We start from the raw sequence: 16,494 nt of genomic DNA on the forward strand, positions 1-16,494 counted from the left end.
GCTGAGGACTTTTCCACACTGTGTGACCACTTCAATGAGAGTTTGGACAGCTTTGACACAGAGCAAGGAGCACACAACTTACCCACAGTTGGCTGTAGTCTTTCTGTGGGATTGGCAATGACGCTGAGCAAACAAATGCCACTCCCCTCCTCCTCTCTGCAGGCCACATGTGCAGATTGAGGAAGTGGTGTAAAACCCCGGCACGCCACAGGGCGGCGCCAGAGCCACAGCGCAACGTCACACAACAGCGAGCCAGAGCCAGAGCCAGAGCCAGCCAGATCAAAACAACTCTTACATTGTACACCTGACACCAGACACCAGTCACCATTGCATCTTGTACTGACACTGCCACTGCCACTGACACCTGACACTGACACTGACGCACGCACGCTAATGTTCAGGGCTCAGTGGGCACCTACACTTGTGTGACAGGTGGGGTATCACTCATGGTCTCACTCTCATTTGCATACTGGATGTGTTTTCAGCAGCATCCAGCTCTTCTCTGTTCAAAACCAGCTGCAAAAACTCTACTGGAAGCAGCTGACATTTCACCACATCAATGGAGCGAGAGAGCAACTTTGAGCACGAGTGTTGCATTCTGGGTAGAGGCAATGATATGGGACCAAAATGACGCATTATGGCGCTCTTTCACACTGCGGTGCGCTTGTACTGGTTTCACAACATGTTTTGAGAGTCAAGAGATGGTGCACATGACGTTTAGACTGAGTTACTCTGAAAGACAATATATATATGACAATAATTGTTGTCATATATACACTATCCCATACATAGTATTCAATAATGTAACTATATAGTTATCAAAAACCTTCAACGTAAGATTCACAATGAGTCATTTCTAGTCCACTCCATCTCAAGGGTCTTTTTCGATTCCTTGTCTTTTCCTCAAATTACAGCAATTCAGAATTGGAGGAAGGTGCTGGAACAGCGGGGGGAATTATCAGGGAAACACCTCACATAATAACTCTGTGAACATGCCACCAGAGAACGAAGACTGGGACCCAGAGTTCACTCCCAAGAGCAAAACATACTACTTGGTAGGGTTTGCTGCCCTTCTTCTATATACAATCTAGCCCAAGGTAGTACTTCCACAATTGACGTCTTAACCCAAGCAGAACTAATGTTCTCCATCCTTCTCCTCTGCCTTTCTTCTTCCAGCACGATGACAGAGACAGGGAGGGAGAGAAGAAGTGGCTGGACAACCGGGGGCGCGGACGGGGAAGCTTCCCGCGCGGTCGGGCTCGGTTCATCGTACGCAAAGGCAACGTCGTCGGCCCCAACGGCAGCAACAGCCCCCCCAAATCATGGGCCCGCGAGAGGTTCCAGCTCAACGGGGAGCAGCAAGGTGATACACGAGATGAGAAAACAGAGCAGGACCAGAAGAAGGGAGAAACCGCCGCAGGCTCAGCAAAGACTTGAGCAGTGAGCAGTGGGAATCCTGATGGTCTTCTGTGATTTGATCCCTCCACAGTGGATGGATAAATGGGAAATAGAAAGGTTGAAGTTTTCCAGAAGTTTTTATGAAATCTTTGACTTGATACAACCATTACCCACGTCAGGGTTCAACTTATATCCAGTGTTGGGAGTAACTAGTTACTAAGTAACTAGTAACTAGTAACTAGTAACTAGTTACTCAGTAACTAGTTACTGAGTAACTAGTTACTGTAACTTAACTACTTTTTTCAGTAACTAGTAATCTAACTAATTACTTTTTCAAATTCAGTAACTCAGTTACAGTTACTAAAATAGTAACTGGGCTAGTTACTAGTTACTTTAGGACATGAAAATAACGGACAACTTCAGAGGATTACCCAGTTTCTGATCCTCAGACCTAGTCCGGGGAGAGAGCTGCAGCCAGAGCCCCAGAGGCTAATGACCTTGATAGGCTATAAGCCTCCCCAATAAGCGAAGGTTCAATGCCACACTGTGGCACAGCAACACTAACATAATGTGTGCATTAATAACAATCGAAGCAGACTTTTAAAAGTAACGCAAAAGTTACTTTCCCTAGTAACTAATTACTTTGAAGTAACTGGTAACTTTAAAGTAATTAAATTACCTTTTGAGAGAAGTAACTAGTAACTGTAACTAATTACCAATTTTCAGTAACTTTCCCAACACTGCTTATATCTAGTAGAAGCGACTGTTTAACGGTGAATTGAAGATTTTTTTGAAGTATGAAGGAGAAATCACACGTCGATTTGTGCCTTAGACCTGTGCTCATTATGAATAGGCTACCTGATAAACTACTGTAGTAACTTAATATATATTCTGCATTAGAATGTCAGAAAGCATGTTGTTTTGTCTCATGTTTGGTCTGGATTATAGTGACAGTAGTTTGTGTTACAATAAATAACATTTCACTGATGGGAGTTTAGCCAAGTCCGCACCCTACAAATGACCCCGATCTAACAATGGGACCAAACTGTAAAGGGTCAAAGGTCATGCTCTGTATCTCGCATTGTGCAACACCTAACAGATCAACTAGTTGACAAGACTGTACATTTGACAGTAAATTCTCAATTACAATTATTATATTGTTCAGGAAACAGTTTTCTGTCACAGAATTCTATCCGATACAGTAGCTTTTTGCTTGATCTTGGATACTACTTATCAGTCTATAATATTAATAGTAAATGTAAGTATGCAAGTTTTGTACTTTTTGTACTTGCCAGAGCAAACAGCATATACAACACCTTCAGGATTTAGACTTTGTAAAGGGGGAATCTGATCTTGTTGCGAAATATTTTGATGTGATATTAAATTGTATTTGTCGTTTGCAAACTTCTTTCCTGTCACAACTAAGAATGATTTGATGAATTATGTACTCTGTGTGCAACTGTGTCAATATTACGGTATAAGAGGGTAAAAATGAGTCGTTTTTTAGTTTGTAGTTTGTAAAATTAGAAACATATAACGTTGCACTATACGATTTTTGTGCCTTGCTGTGGGTGCACTGTCTGTTGTTAATAGTACAGTATAGGCCTACAGATTTTGAATCACATTTAATTGTTGAAAATGTACTTGCTAGGGGAAAATTGCTTTTTTAAATAGGTCTTGTTACTGAATTTTTCTTAGAGATTGTAAATTAAAGAGACAATGCTTTACTTTGATATTTGCTGAATGTGTTTTTGTCCAATTGCTCTTGAATATTAGGGTGTTTATTGGAAAATCAAGGAAAAGGTAGGAAGAGGAGTTAGACAATATATCGAAATATCGCAATATTCAGTATATCGCAATATTCAATATATCCCAATATCGGCGATATCGCAATATCACAATACTATCGTATCGTGACTCAAGTATTGTTTTAGTATCGTATCGTGGGCATCTGGTGATTCCCACCTGTACAGGTGACCCAAGATAGCTTGATATTGCTGTTTAACCTCAGACGACACCAAATACATAGAAAGGTCTGTCTGATGCCATTTATATGTTTCTGATTCTGGGAAAGTGGGGGAAAACTGTCAAACGTCTTTCACCAAATCACGCACATTTAGGCTATTCTATGTGATCTCCTTTTGATAAGCAGCTAATGTAAATATTGTTTCACTTCCATTCACTGAGCCTCCCCTGAAACTGCTTGGAGCCCGCCCCTGGGGAGGCCCCGCCTCCCACTTTGAAAACATCTGAGTTATCAAATCGTCCTAGAGGCTATATGACACACATCATGCAGACACACCTCTAAATTGCAGAGTTTTGATCATGACTCATTTGTTAATATTCAACAGAGAGGATGAGGAAGTGCTCGAGTGGAACACTTATTATTTATTATTATTTATTTATTATTTGATCAGGGCACGGCGTGTAATTGGCAATGCAACAACACGCACATCAATTTAATGTGTGTGTAACTATTTGCGGCTATTTAGACTTGTCAGACGCCATTATGGGGATGAAATGTTAATAAAACAGGCCTGGATCCAGAGATGCTCACAAGTCTTTGGTCACAAGTCCAAGTCAAGTCTCAAGTCTTTGAGGGGCAAGTCCAAGTCAAGTCTTAAGTCTCTTATGGATGAGCGTTCTATCATCTGCTACATGCCATCCGGTCTGCTTACAACACTGCATAGCTAAAACTAAGGAATTCAAAACATGTACTGTATTATCCTCACTCCTTTATTAGAATACAGTATCAGCATTGATTGGATGACATCAGTATAGATTTCCTTAATGTTAATGCACACAAAAAATAAAATAAAAAAATAAAGATTGTTCACAAGTCCCAAAACTCAAGTCCAGGTCAAGTCTCAAATCTTTGAGGACGAGTCTCAAGTCAAGTCTCAAGTCACTGTGAGTGAGACTCAAGTGCGACTCAAGTCCAAGTCCCCATCTCTGCCTGGATCAAAGAGTATTGCCAAAACACTTCTGCACATTCACCTTTATTTATTTATTTATTTTGTTGAACACGGTGGTCATATTTCATTTCACGTCACCCTTGTTATCATTAAAAACCAGTCTCACCTGTTTTACTCTCTGTTCCTTCTCCTTTTGCTCTCTCTCTCTCTCTCTCTCTCTCTCTCTGTCTCTCTCTCTCTCTCTGTCTCTCTCTCTCTCTCTCTCTCTCTCTCTCTCTCTCTCTCTGTCTGTCTCTCTCTCTGTCTGTCTCTCTCTCTCTCTCTCTCTCTCTCTCTCTCTCTCTCTCTCTCTCTCTCTCTCTCTCTCTCTCTCTCTCTCTCTCTCTCTCTCTCTCTCTCTCTCTCTGACCCATCCTACTCCTTACTGGTGAGACTTGCTATGACTCGCCCCAGGAAACAAACGCTGCGGTTGGTTGCTCAATGTTAATGTTCAACAAGTAGGAAGAAGCCAGGGCCTCGGCTGCCATATCTTTCACACTCAGTCTTCTTGGCTGCCATATCTTTCACACTCAGTCTTCTTGGCTGCCATATCTTTCAGTCCTCTTGGGGAAATACGGCCACACTCTCTCAATTCTCATTCTATGTCAGGGTTATCTGGCTGCTGTGAGACAACGAGGAGTTACACGTTCAAGTCTGAGGGATAGATTTCTACCAAACCATGGGTAAGTTATATTCTTAAACTTTGCTGATGTTTTCAATTCTCAGTTATCTGCTTGCTGGGAGTGAAAAGATTTAATGGTAGTTTTGCTACCACAAGGAGTAACCACCATCAAGATGATATATGTGTGGAGCGGCTTAGTATCTGCACATGATAGTGTGGAGCAGCTTAGTATCGGCACAGAATGCAGTCGACTTTTGCAAATGATCTTAATATCATATCAGTTGTATGTTGTTTACCACTGCATAACTACACGTCATGAATGCACCTGGTGAGGTTTAGACAGCTTATTTTCTTAATTTATTCACAGATTTTGCAAGTCTGATGTCCCCTGGCCAACTTAATGTAACCTATTTCTCAACTGACCTTCCTGTAACGACGCCGGTTTCCTGTGTTCAAGGAGAAAACAATGATTTGCATTTGTTAGACATGATTAAGCACTTGACTGTCAAAACCGTGTCCACCTGCTCACCATTGCTTAGAGGTCTCCCATAACAACACATACCACAGACTGTTGAAACAAGCATAGGCCTATACACATATTCAGGTCGTGTTACTTACTGCGGGTAAAAACCAGTGTTGTCGGTGCAAACAATCGAAACTTTCTGCCCCCATTTTCAAATGCGCTGCTGCAGAGGTGCTGGTGCTGATGGACTTCGAGGGCACCATGGGCGACGAGATGACGGTGAGGACCGGGGACGTGGTCAAGAACGTCACCAAGGCCAGCGAGGAGGGATGGCTGTACGGGGAGCTGAGCGGCAAGAGAGGCATCTTCCCCGCCAACTTTGTCAAGGCTTGTTCTCATTATTGCTGAGATTGATTAATTTTTAATTGATTAATTAATTGATTAATTAATGTGTGTGTTCATTGTGTGTCCCCAAGCATGTTAAAGCTTTGCCTTTGGTTTTCATTACAGGAAGTGCCAGTGTATTTGATAGGCGACAGCCAGAGGGAACCAAGAAGCATAAGGAAAAGTAAGATGATATTTCCCATCTCTTAAAATATGAGCAGCTATCCAGGCTATCCAGATCTGAATAGCATTTGCCAAATTAGTATTTCAGTTATCAGGTAAGCTGTCAATCAGAGGAAATCATATTGAACATTTTTTCCTGTGAAATCTTCCCCTTTGCCCTTAGCAATGTACGTTAGTCTTTCCAGGCCAATACATTCAGAAAGTTCCCGTTTCCACATTTTTAGTGATGGCGCATCCATATTCTTCCAGCAAAGTGCAATAGCTCTTCTGGCTTGAAGAAGTCCGAAGTCCAGTAGTTTAGCTTGTTTTGCTGTTTGCACAAAGTCCCCCGGATAGATACCAAGCAAGCACACAGAGTTTGGAATTAAGAGGAACTTCAGTATCAAAGATCTTTGCAACAAACAATTTATGACACTCTTCCAGAAGGTTGAATTGTTTAATTGTTTATTGTGGATCCCCATTAGTCTACACCAAAGGTGAGACTACTCTTCCTGGGGTCCAAACACGTAAAATACGAACATAAAAGTCCAAAAGTATTGGAGTAAAAACAATACAACAAAAATAAATAAAAACAAACAAAAAACAAGTGAGTCAAGGCTCACTCAATATTCATGTCAATTAAATATTAACACATTCACTGCCAGCTGTTTTTTTTTTTTACTGTAGGTAGCTTCTGCCAGAGTTTTTTTTTTGAGGATTCTGGCTCATCTTTCAAGACCTGAGGATTCTTTTCTGCTAAGATTTTGTGAACACAAAATATCTAAAAATAACTAATAGAATGTGTGCTTTCTCTGTCTAAAAGAGTTAGTTTGTAGAGTTAGTAGTTATGTAGGCATTAGCACTTGAATACAGCATGGTTTCAGCGTCTGAAAATTTAAGCTGAGATAAATAGCTTTTTGTGAAATTCGATAGAACAGTCACTTTAACCATTCATTTTTGGCATCAGTAAGACGTCAGACATCTAAACAATAGTTTTGAACAGTAATTTCCTCCATAACAGCAGGGAACACCCCTCTCCTTCAAACTCCTCCCTCCGTGTGTGTTCTTCTTGGCTGCAGCGGGCGTGTCACAAGCTCGTTTCTGTTGCTGCTGCTGCTGTGCCTGTCTGCTGGCGGCCGCTGGGCAAGTCTGGATGGGCTCGCTCGTTTCTTGGAGTTTCGGTTGAGAGCTTTGATGAAGCTTTTGCGATTCTGGTCTTATTTATGCTGCGTGTTTCAAAGTGTGTTCCCCCCGTAATCTATTATGCAAATTTGCAATCCCTCACCGCCAGCAATCAGCGCGAAAGCGAAAGCGTTTTCGCCAATCCATTCTACAGTATGAGAATGGTTTCATCGCGCGTTCCCCTGCAGTTTTGGCTCTGCTTTTTCTAGTCTGGGAGAGCACTGTCGCCACTTAGTGGGTCGGTGGAATGGGTTGTACACGTTCAGTGGCTCCAATATTTATATAAGAGATGTAAAAGGGTTAGATGCACATCCCACGGTCAAAAAAAAATAAATCATTTTTTTGACGTATTAACACGTCATTGGCAGTCAACCGTTGGATTTTTTTTGACGTATTAACACGTCATTGGCAGTGAACGTGTTAACAGTAACTCTTCTCATAAACAAAAATAAATTTATCGGTCTTCCTGAGTAACTGCACCAGCAAAAACACTTATCCTGACCTTATTTTGACCATACTCACATGAAACCATCATATTATAATTGAAATACTTGATTACAATATATAATACATAATACATAATACATACCGTAATACAAATTCCTTCCATGTTGCACAATTAACAAATCAGTAAATCAAAGACCAAAATCTATCTTATTATTCATAACTGCAATTTTGTTTAAACTCATTGTGCTTGTGATGTAAACACTGTCAGCCAGACAGTGCAGCAGCGTGCAATCACAGTCTCGCTGTAAATATATGTCGACCACATCCTTGGCAAACCAAACTTAATTATAATGTATGAAAATGGAACCGATCAAAACAAACAGTGTCTTAAGGGGAATTACATTGTGCTAGAAACATGAAAGACTTTTGCAGTGTCAGCAGTATCCTGTTGTGACTTGCATCCAACTTCAAGTCTCGTTTCCTTATCGGCTAACAGCAGACGTTGCATGTGACATCTGTCTGTGTTGCTTGGATGTGGCTGGTGGTGGTGATGCTCTGTCTGTCTCCTCAGCAAAGAGGATGAAGCAGGCCAGGAAGTGCGAGGTGGCGTTTGCCTACAGCCGCATGAATGAGGACGAGCTGGAGCTGGTGGTCGGGGAGACTCTGGAGATCATCAGAGAGGTAGAGTCCGCTCATATCACTGCTCAAACACTAAGGCCGTGTTCACACTACAGGCAAATCTGATTTGCTGATAAAGTCATTAATCATCATTATCTTGATTGGTTTCCCAAATCTGATTTGGGAGTGTACTGTCCGCACTGCAACAAATCTGATTTTCAAGTCGGATCTGTGTGTCCAGACCTAAACAGCCTATCTGCATGGGTTGCTATGGTAACGACGTGGGGTCAGTAAATACGTACTTTGGTGACATGGTTTTCCTGCGCAGAAGCATTTGATGACGAGTTGCGAGTGACGTTCAAATCAGATTTGGTGGATCTGCGCGTCCGCACTCAAGTCACATCAGTCGAAAGCAGATTGGAAACTACCTCCATATGTGGTTTGGGACAAGTGACACAAATCAGACTTGGAGCGTCCAGACTCATAAAACCAATCTGGATAAAGTCATTAATAGGTCACTAAAGTTCACAAATCAGATTTGGCCTCCTAGTCTGAACATGACCTAAAGTTTCAAATCAGATACAGGTAACCAAGCAGTCAGCCAGCTTGCTGTGCAGACAAGCTGCTGTAGCACTAAGCCTGTTGTTCTCAAACTTTTTCCACATAAAAAGACCTGTCAACTGACACAAATTAGACCACGGACGGATTTGATCAGATTTTGTCCCTGGGTCCCCCATCTGATAAGATTTGCTTTTAGATTTTGTATGGAATTATAGTGAAAATAAAGTATCCCTCTTTTTTGCTGGAGACCGGCTGGAACCCCCTCAAGGACCCCCTGGGGTTCCCCGGGCCCCCACATTGATCGTGCCTTCCTTTATCGCAAAATAACTGGGATGTGGAGGCTAAATGACATCACATCCGTTTTGGTAGCATTCCATTTGCAGAAAACGTGAGCTGGGAAGTTCACTGTTCATCGGTCAGATCCAGTCGCTAGCCAGGCTAGCCATTGTTAGCAATAACAGTTGATAACATTGCATTTCACTGCATTTTGAGCATACAAAAACTGCATGTCCACACAGATAGATGTTATGCAGTGCTGTGTGTACAGCTGATTTAGTGAGACACAAACAAAACAGAAGTGCTAAACAACATTACTACGATTATAACTACTGTTGTTGCGCGGAGCAGCCATCTTGGATTTTTGAGGTCGGGGCTGCTGAGGCTCCTACGAGTTTGGAATGGGAAATACCAGCTCTGGTGACGTCACCGTCCCAGCTCATGACCTCTGAAGTCGTAAGATTACCAGTTCCCAGTTATAAAGGAATGTACGATGAGAGCCAATTCCCTAAGCAAGCTTGTGATTGGAGGGTCTAAATCCCTGCTTGGAAAACCAGTGAGTCATGACATTGAACTACTGTTGTTGTTGGCAATGATCAAAGCTACTTCAGTTGCTGAAGTAGAAGAAGTCCCACCTATAGACGTAGGTTATGTAACTGAATGATTGTGAAGCAGGATGTCGCTGAAAACTAGTTCTCAGCTATTGTTCCCTGGGTAAATGTTAATTATTTGTGTGGGTATTATTTTGGAAACCATGCTTACAAAGTGTGTTGCTCAGGCACATTCCAGCTTGACTGTAACACGTGAACTGATCTGACTTGTTCTGAGAGATTCTCTGACTGTGCCACTGGATACACTGGTTGTTGATGTTCCATGTTGAAGCACATGAATGGGGAAATATTAATTCCTAATTCATTCATTAATCCTTTTGTTTTCATCTATTTGTTGCTCTCTGTATAAATGGAGCTAGGGAAATCACGATACTATAATTTCTACTTCAATACCGATACCCAGGAAAATATCGATACTCGATATACCATTTTCGATACCACGGGAAAGGGGGGATGACGATAGCCTGGTAAACCGCCCGTCACGTGAACTCACATTTCCGTCCATCTGGCAGCGTCAGGTTAGGATGACGACACATCAAGAAGCATAAAAATAAAGTTAGACAGATGGACGGACAGACGCACACTTCTCCATAATCTAGGCCTGATCAAACTTTGAATTTGGACAGCAGATTACCCCTGCTCTAGCCTATCAGAAGACGTTTCAATCATGAGAGACTAGTAGAAAGTTTAACGAGCTTTAATGATACAACAAATACATTTTGGCGTATGACCATGATATGATGACGCTCTCCTGAGATGATGAGAGGGCATCGTCAGTGAAGAATAGGATAGGAAATCCCCCATAGGGAATTCTTCAATCAGGAGTCAATGGTGGTGGTGGTCAGGAGAGGAGGTGGGGCAAAAGCAACTGCTTCAGCGATGATGATCAGCAACTGAGAATGACATATGGCACATACACAGCACATAGCAAACAGAGTAAAACATGGACCCTGATATACTACGCTGATTAGGTGATTGGGATCAGCTGGAGAGGAATACCTTGGGATGATTGGTTATTGCCACATGTGTGGCAAACTGTGAATGGGTGAGGAGACAGCATCAGAGAAAGGGGGCGAGCCTAACAATGAATGGGTTATACAACCTCAAAGAAAGGGGGCGTGCACTGTGATATGATGAGAACTGGGCGTTAGCTGTTAAGTAGTCTTCATTATTCAAAATAGTCCAAGACATTATTTAGCTTGTTGAAGCAACAAATACCCACCAATGATAGGGAGAGAAAAATCAGTGATTTTTCATTATCAAAAGAAAGCACTGATGCTATCAAAACTGTTGCAAATGAGTATTGTATCCGATTCAAATTTTCAGTACTGATACTTTTCGATACTATTGATACTTTTTACAGCCCGAAATACAGCACATAATGTACATACAGTATATGTGTGTACATATCTGTCGACATGCTCAAATAAAAAACATACAATTTTTAATTTAAATTTTTAATTTCTCATTTCCCATGTAATAGATTGAAGATGGATGGTGGATGGGGATGAAAGGCGGTAAAGTGGGAGCATTTCCGTCAAATTTTGTCAAAGAAATCTTTGTTAAAGGTGGGTCAATCCAAACAATCCATTTTAAACGTACCGCTCTTTATTCTTTCTACATGGTGTGGAATCTAACGTTGTTCAAAATGAGGCTGACACTGATCGACTCTGAATCTTTTACAGATGCCAAGTTCAATGAGGGCAAGGCCAGACCCAAACTCACAGATGCTATTTTCAGTAAGGAGGTACGGTATGCAAATTTGTCTGAGAAATAATTCCCCCCTGAACACGTATGGATTCTCTTCCTTTCAGTGAATATATTTTGTTTTCGTCCAGACGAAGCAGCAACCTCAAAGAACAAGTGTGAGGAACAAAGCGAGACACGGTAAGTTCACAGGATTCCTCTACACAAAATCATGAACTCAAACACTCTGGCGCAACACGGATTCTATTTTTGAACCGTGTTTGAAAAAGCAATTAGAGCAGTTGACACCTGGAAACATCACGGGGCATGTGGGGTCATTCCTGAACTTTCATCTAGAAGTGGGTGGGGTGTCCCATAGAAATACTCACAATGACTTGGCTTGATGTCATACTTTAACATCAGAGTGGAATATCTCCCAAAGGGCCAAGGTTCACCACTTAATCTGCAGTTGTAATCACATCCTCTTCCTGATAATGCCTAGAGTCAGTGCTGTGAATTCCTCCCACAGCAAGGTTGCATGCAGGTCTGATGATTAGATTATATTATCACGACATTAGAAACCTCCACAGACAGAATGCTACTATGCTACTAAGGCCACGTTCACACTACAGGCAAATCCGATTGGCTGCTAAAGTCATTAATCATCATTATCTTGATTGGTTTCCCAAATCTGATTTGGGCAAGTGTTCAAGTCGGATCTGTGTGTCCAGACCTCCATATGTGGTTGGGACAAGTGACACAAATCAGACTTGCAGCATCCAGACTCATAAAACCAATCTGGATAAAGTCATTAATAGGTCACTAAAGTTCACAAATCAGATTTGGCCTCCTAGTCTGAACATGGCCTAACTCTTTCATGTCTTCTCCTCAGTGACAGAGTGTTGCCAAGTCATGTTTGACCATAAGAGCCAAACGGAAGATGAGTTGGACCTGAAGAAAGGAGACACTGTTATAATACTCAGCAAGGTTTGATCACATTTTATTCTCAGACAGACAACAGGATATCATTTATTTTCTCTCCAAGTAGTTGCAGATAATAAAATACTTTGTAATTCAGGGAAAATACTAGGGATGCACCGATCCACTTTTTTCACTTCCGATCCGATTCCGATACCTGAATTTGGATATCTGCTGATACCAATATTTTTCTTGAATATACAGTATAGGCAAAGATTTCGCCAATTAAAGATTTTTTTTTAAATATACCTTGCAAAAAGCAGACAAAATTAAGAAAATATACAAGGCAAAGAAGGATACTATTATACATGGGCAAATTACGGCCAGTGCCCCCTGTGCGGCCCACGCTGGAATAAAAAATAAAAAATAAAAATCCCTCAATTCCGATCCGATCCGATCCGTGAATTAGTGCCATATCGGCACCCGATACCGATATTGGATCGGATCGGCCCCATCCCTAGAAAATGCGTGCCTCAGTCTGTCTACAGTACATTATGACATAGCAAGTAAATACGGCGCTGGTCCAAATCATACAGTACGCTATCAGTGGAGAGCAAAGATTTCTGAGACAGCTTTGATGACAAACTGATAAGAACCGCTGTGACCACTGGCGGCCATGTTTTACTCGACCCCTTTGGTAACTTCACATCCCTATGGACAGACAGTGGGGGCCTTTGAGGTTTGTAATTTGACTGTTTTAATCTCCTTTCTGAAGGAAACAGAAGATGAAGGCTGGTGGGAGGGCGAGCTAAACGGACGCCGTGGTTTCTTCCCGGACAACTTTGTCATGGTGATACCGCCGATGGTGGACAGTCTGCAAGTGAGTGGACCTCGAGGCACCTTCTCAACAATATCCTCACTGTGTATCTCTGCACTGGAACTTCCCCGTATTGCTTTGGGGTTTAGACGTTGCATTGAGCTGCCATGAAACAATGGATACGTTACAGGGTAATGGATACTTCTTTGTTCTTTCTAAAGCGGTTCAACATGCAACGCTGCTTTATCACCGGAGCTGACATTTAACTCTTCTGTATTTGGCAAAATGTTTTGTTGTGACACAAGCAGTGTTGGGCAAGTTACTTTAAAAATGTAATATACTACATATTACTAGCTACTTTCATTTGAAAGTAATAAGTTACTTTACAATATTACTTTCTGTGTAAAGTAACTCGTTACTTATTACACTACTTTTGCATTACTTTTACCAAAACAACAGCAGCAGCAGAATGACATCGCTGCCCCAGAACCATCCCGAAAAAATTATTTCAACCGCTTTGAAGTCAGTGTAAACAATCCAAAATTCTAAATTTTATTCTTTCCCTTTGTTATTGTCATCTGTAGTGGTTATTTGCATAAAAACACACAATTTGATTAGGAAATGATTGTATCTTTTTTTAAATATGTGCTTTGATTTAATCAAATGTAACTCAATTTGTAACTTGAGGTACTTGACAAAGTAACTGGTATATCCTATAAGTAATAAGTTATATTACTGAGTTACTGCTAAAAGTAATATATTACATGTAATAAGTTACTTTTGTAATGAGTTACCCCCAACACTGGACACAAGTCGTCTGTGTTATCGCTTCTATAAGGGGCAGTGACTCAGGGTTGTCTCTTGTTTTGGAGTTCCTCACAGAAAATTCCCTTGGTGGAAAGAGCGTGTAGAATACAAGTGTCGTTGAGGCACATTGGGGATGTAGGTAGGATACTTGCCAACTTGTTGAGTTTGCCATTTCTCCTCCTCTAGTCTGGGACAACAAGCCAGCTGCCGGCACGCAAAGGCACTGAGAGACACGCAGGTAAGAGACAGCATCTACTGCTTTGATCAGATACATAACAGGATGCATGTGTGAGAGGGAAATGGGGTTGATATGAGTTTTTTTCATTTTTTTCAAGATTCAAGATTTTTATTGTCACTCTGTAGTACAAGTATCATGTCTGAAATTCTTGTGCTGTGAACTCCGTTACAACATAGTGCAAAATAACAGGGCATATAGGTGCAGGAAAACAAGAGAAACAACAAGCAATAAGGCAGTAAAGCAATAAGACAAGTCAAAGACAGTGACATATTCACTGCACATAGGTGCAAATGGCATGGACATACTTTAAACATAATTAAACATAATTAACATTCTGTTTGCACAGGTGCAAATAGCATAGACCTAATTAAACATACAATTAAACATTAGACATATGTAATAGTAGCAGCTATAGTACAGCTGATTGTTGGGAGTTTATTTGTGTATGTTAAGGAGTCTCGTGGCCTGCGGGAAGAAACTGTCCCTCAAGCGATTTGTGCGTGCTTTTGGGACCCTGTATCTCCTCCCTGAGGGTAACAGGGAGAACAGGCTGTTGTGGGGGGTGGTTTGTGTCCTTGATGATCTTCAGGGACCAGTGAGTAGCTACGTATGTGTTTTAAAAAGGTTCTGACTAATACTGTGTTCAAGACAACTCGGAACGCCAGGGAAAAATGGGTTCCGACCTGTAAAAAGTGAATTGAACCGTCCATTTCGGAATTACACATTCAGAGCTCCGCTTTGTCCTAGTTGACGTCATAGCGTCATATAAAAATGTCGACTTTTATCGTTAATGGTAAGCACAGAATTATTATAAAGTCGTTTGTTGATGATTTAACACAAACTTTGATGTCTTAATTATGTAATGTTAAGGTTAATATGTGTTTGTGTCATCTATGTTTCGCTCTTAGAGCAATATGTGAAATTCAGCATTCAGCATGTTCGGTTAGCATCGTTAGTAGGTAGCTACAATGCTAACTGAACACAGTTGCTAGCCTGTTTGGTCCCCCCCCCCCCCCCCGTGTTGGCAGTTTGGACTGATGAACTGCTGTTTTAGCAGATGGAGTTTGGCAGCATCCTGATTGGTTGGGTGCCTTTCGGTAAAATGCTTTCCTGATAAATGTCACAACCATGTGCTGCTGAAGTCCTTTTAGTATGGTTCTACATATAAATTCACTATATTGGGAAATGATAATTATATATGGCACGGAACAATCTGGAAATATAATGATACAAGGGCATTGATTCGAAAATGACATTATAGATTTTGACCAAAACGCTTGCATTATCACAGCCTGTCTATTCATTCTCCAGCACTGGCATAGTGCTATGTGGAGCTACGTCTGGCCATGCAAACCTAATTCCTGACAAAGAAATATAAAAAAAATATTTTATTTTTTATTTGATTTATACATGACAATGGGTTGGAGTTCAAAGTGAGTTGCTAGTCTGTGTGTGTATGTCTCCACATGAGCCGTGGCCTCAGGGTGAAGTTAAACGTCTTACATTTTATTTCATTATCTACGCCCGGCGAGAATCGCCGGAAGATCCTGTTTTTGGCCGTGTGCGTGCGTGCGTGTGTGCGTGTGTGCTTGTGTGCGTGTGTGTGTCTGTGTGTTCTCCTTTCCTAACGCGATATCTGAGGAACGCCTTGACAGAATTCCATCAAATTTGCCTCAAACATCGACTTGGACTCAAGGATGAACTGATTCGATTTTGGTGGTCAAATGTCAAAGTTCAAGGTCACGGTGACCTCACGCACGCCATTACCATGTTCGTTAACGTGATATCTCAAAAACGGCTTGGTGGAATTTCTTCCAATTTGTCTCAAACGTCGACTTGAACACACGGATGAACTGATTCCATTTTGGTGATCAGAGGTCAAGGGTCAAGGTCACTGTAGTCTCGCTGACCAGCCTCCCTTCCGTGAGACTCGTCTGGCTGCACGGAAACAGGCTACTGGGATAAACCCTCCCCTGCTCTACAGCTGCTCTCCCATTGGAGCGACTGTTTCAGTCGCTGCCGGATGTCTGCTCCCCGCTTATTACAAACTCTGTCATTGGCTCCGACCATGTCAATCAGAATGGCTTCCGCTCCCTCCTCCCTGTGTGTCGCTGTAAATAGTGCCCTGCCGCCTCAGTGAAAACAATGCTAGCAAGCTAGCAAGCTAACGGCAGAAACCTGCACGCTAGCTCGTTGCTACACGCTGAAAAGGGCAAGTTGGATTGTTTGAAACTATTTTCCAAGGGCACTGCCGCTAAGCGCCGCCCATCGCAATCCCACTATGGAGACCTGGGCTGCCAGACTCCTCAGACGGAAGGGAGGGGAGGCTGGCCAGCGAGACTAAGGTCAC

The 16,494-nt window shown here is 41.8% G+C and overlaps 1 protein-coding gene and 1 long non-coding RNA gene across 2 annotated transcripts in view; both read left to right on the top strand.

Annotated features, from left to right (window-relative positions):
• The window catches only part of LOC310771468, a 23,036-nt gene extending 19,911 nt beyond the window's left edge, over positions 1-3,125 (top strand). Inside the window, exon 4 of the long non-coding RNA XR_014552431.1 lies at positions 1,177-3,125. This is a non-coding gene — a long non-coding RNA (uncharacterized lncRNA). The remainder of the gene's footprint in view (positions 1-1,176) is intronic.
• A 1,616-nt stretch (positions 3,126-4,741) lies between these two features.
• LOC310771470 (SH3 domain-containing kinase-binding protein 1-like) lies at positions 4,742-14,212 on the top strand. Its single transcript, XM_083664074.1, has 10 exons — positions 4,742-5,035; positions 5,667-5,828; positions 5,952-6,005; positions 8,184-8,293; positions 11,162-11,246; positions 11,364-11,425; positions 11,517-11,565; positions 12,257-12,351; positions 13,058-13,162; positions 14,093-14,212. The coding sequence occupies exons 1-10, from the start codon at positions 5,032-5,034 to the stop codon at positions 14,168-14,170; spliced, it is 804 nt and encodes a 267-aa protein (XP_083520200.1). The 5' UTR covers positions 4,742-5,031; the 3' UTR covers positions 14,171-14,212.
• The last annotated feature ends 2,282 nt before the right edge of the window (positions 14,213-16,494 follow it).

The sequence above is a fragment of the Poromitra crassiceps genome (genome assembly GCF_964638095.1).
Source record: "Poromitra crassiceps genome assembly, contig: HAP1_SCAFFOLD_682, whole genome shotgun sequence".
In the NCBI taxonomy this organism is placed as follows: Eukaryota; Metazoa; Chordata; class Actinopteri; order Beryciformes; family Melamphaidae; genus Poromitra; species Poromitra crassiceps.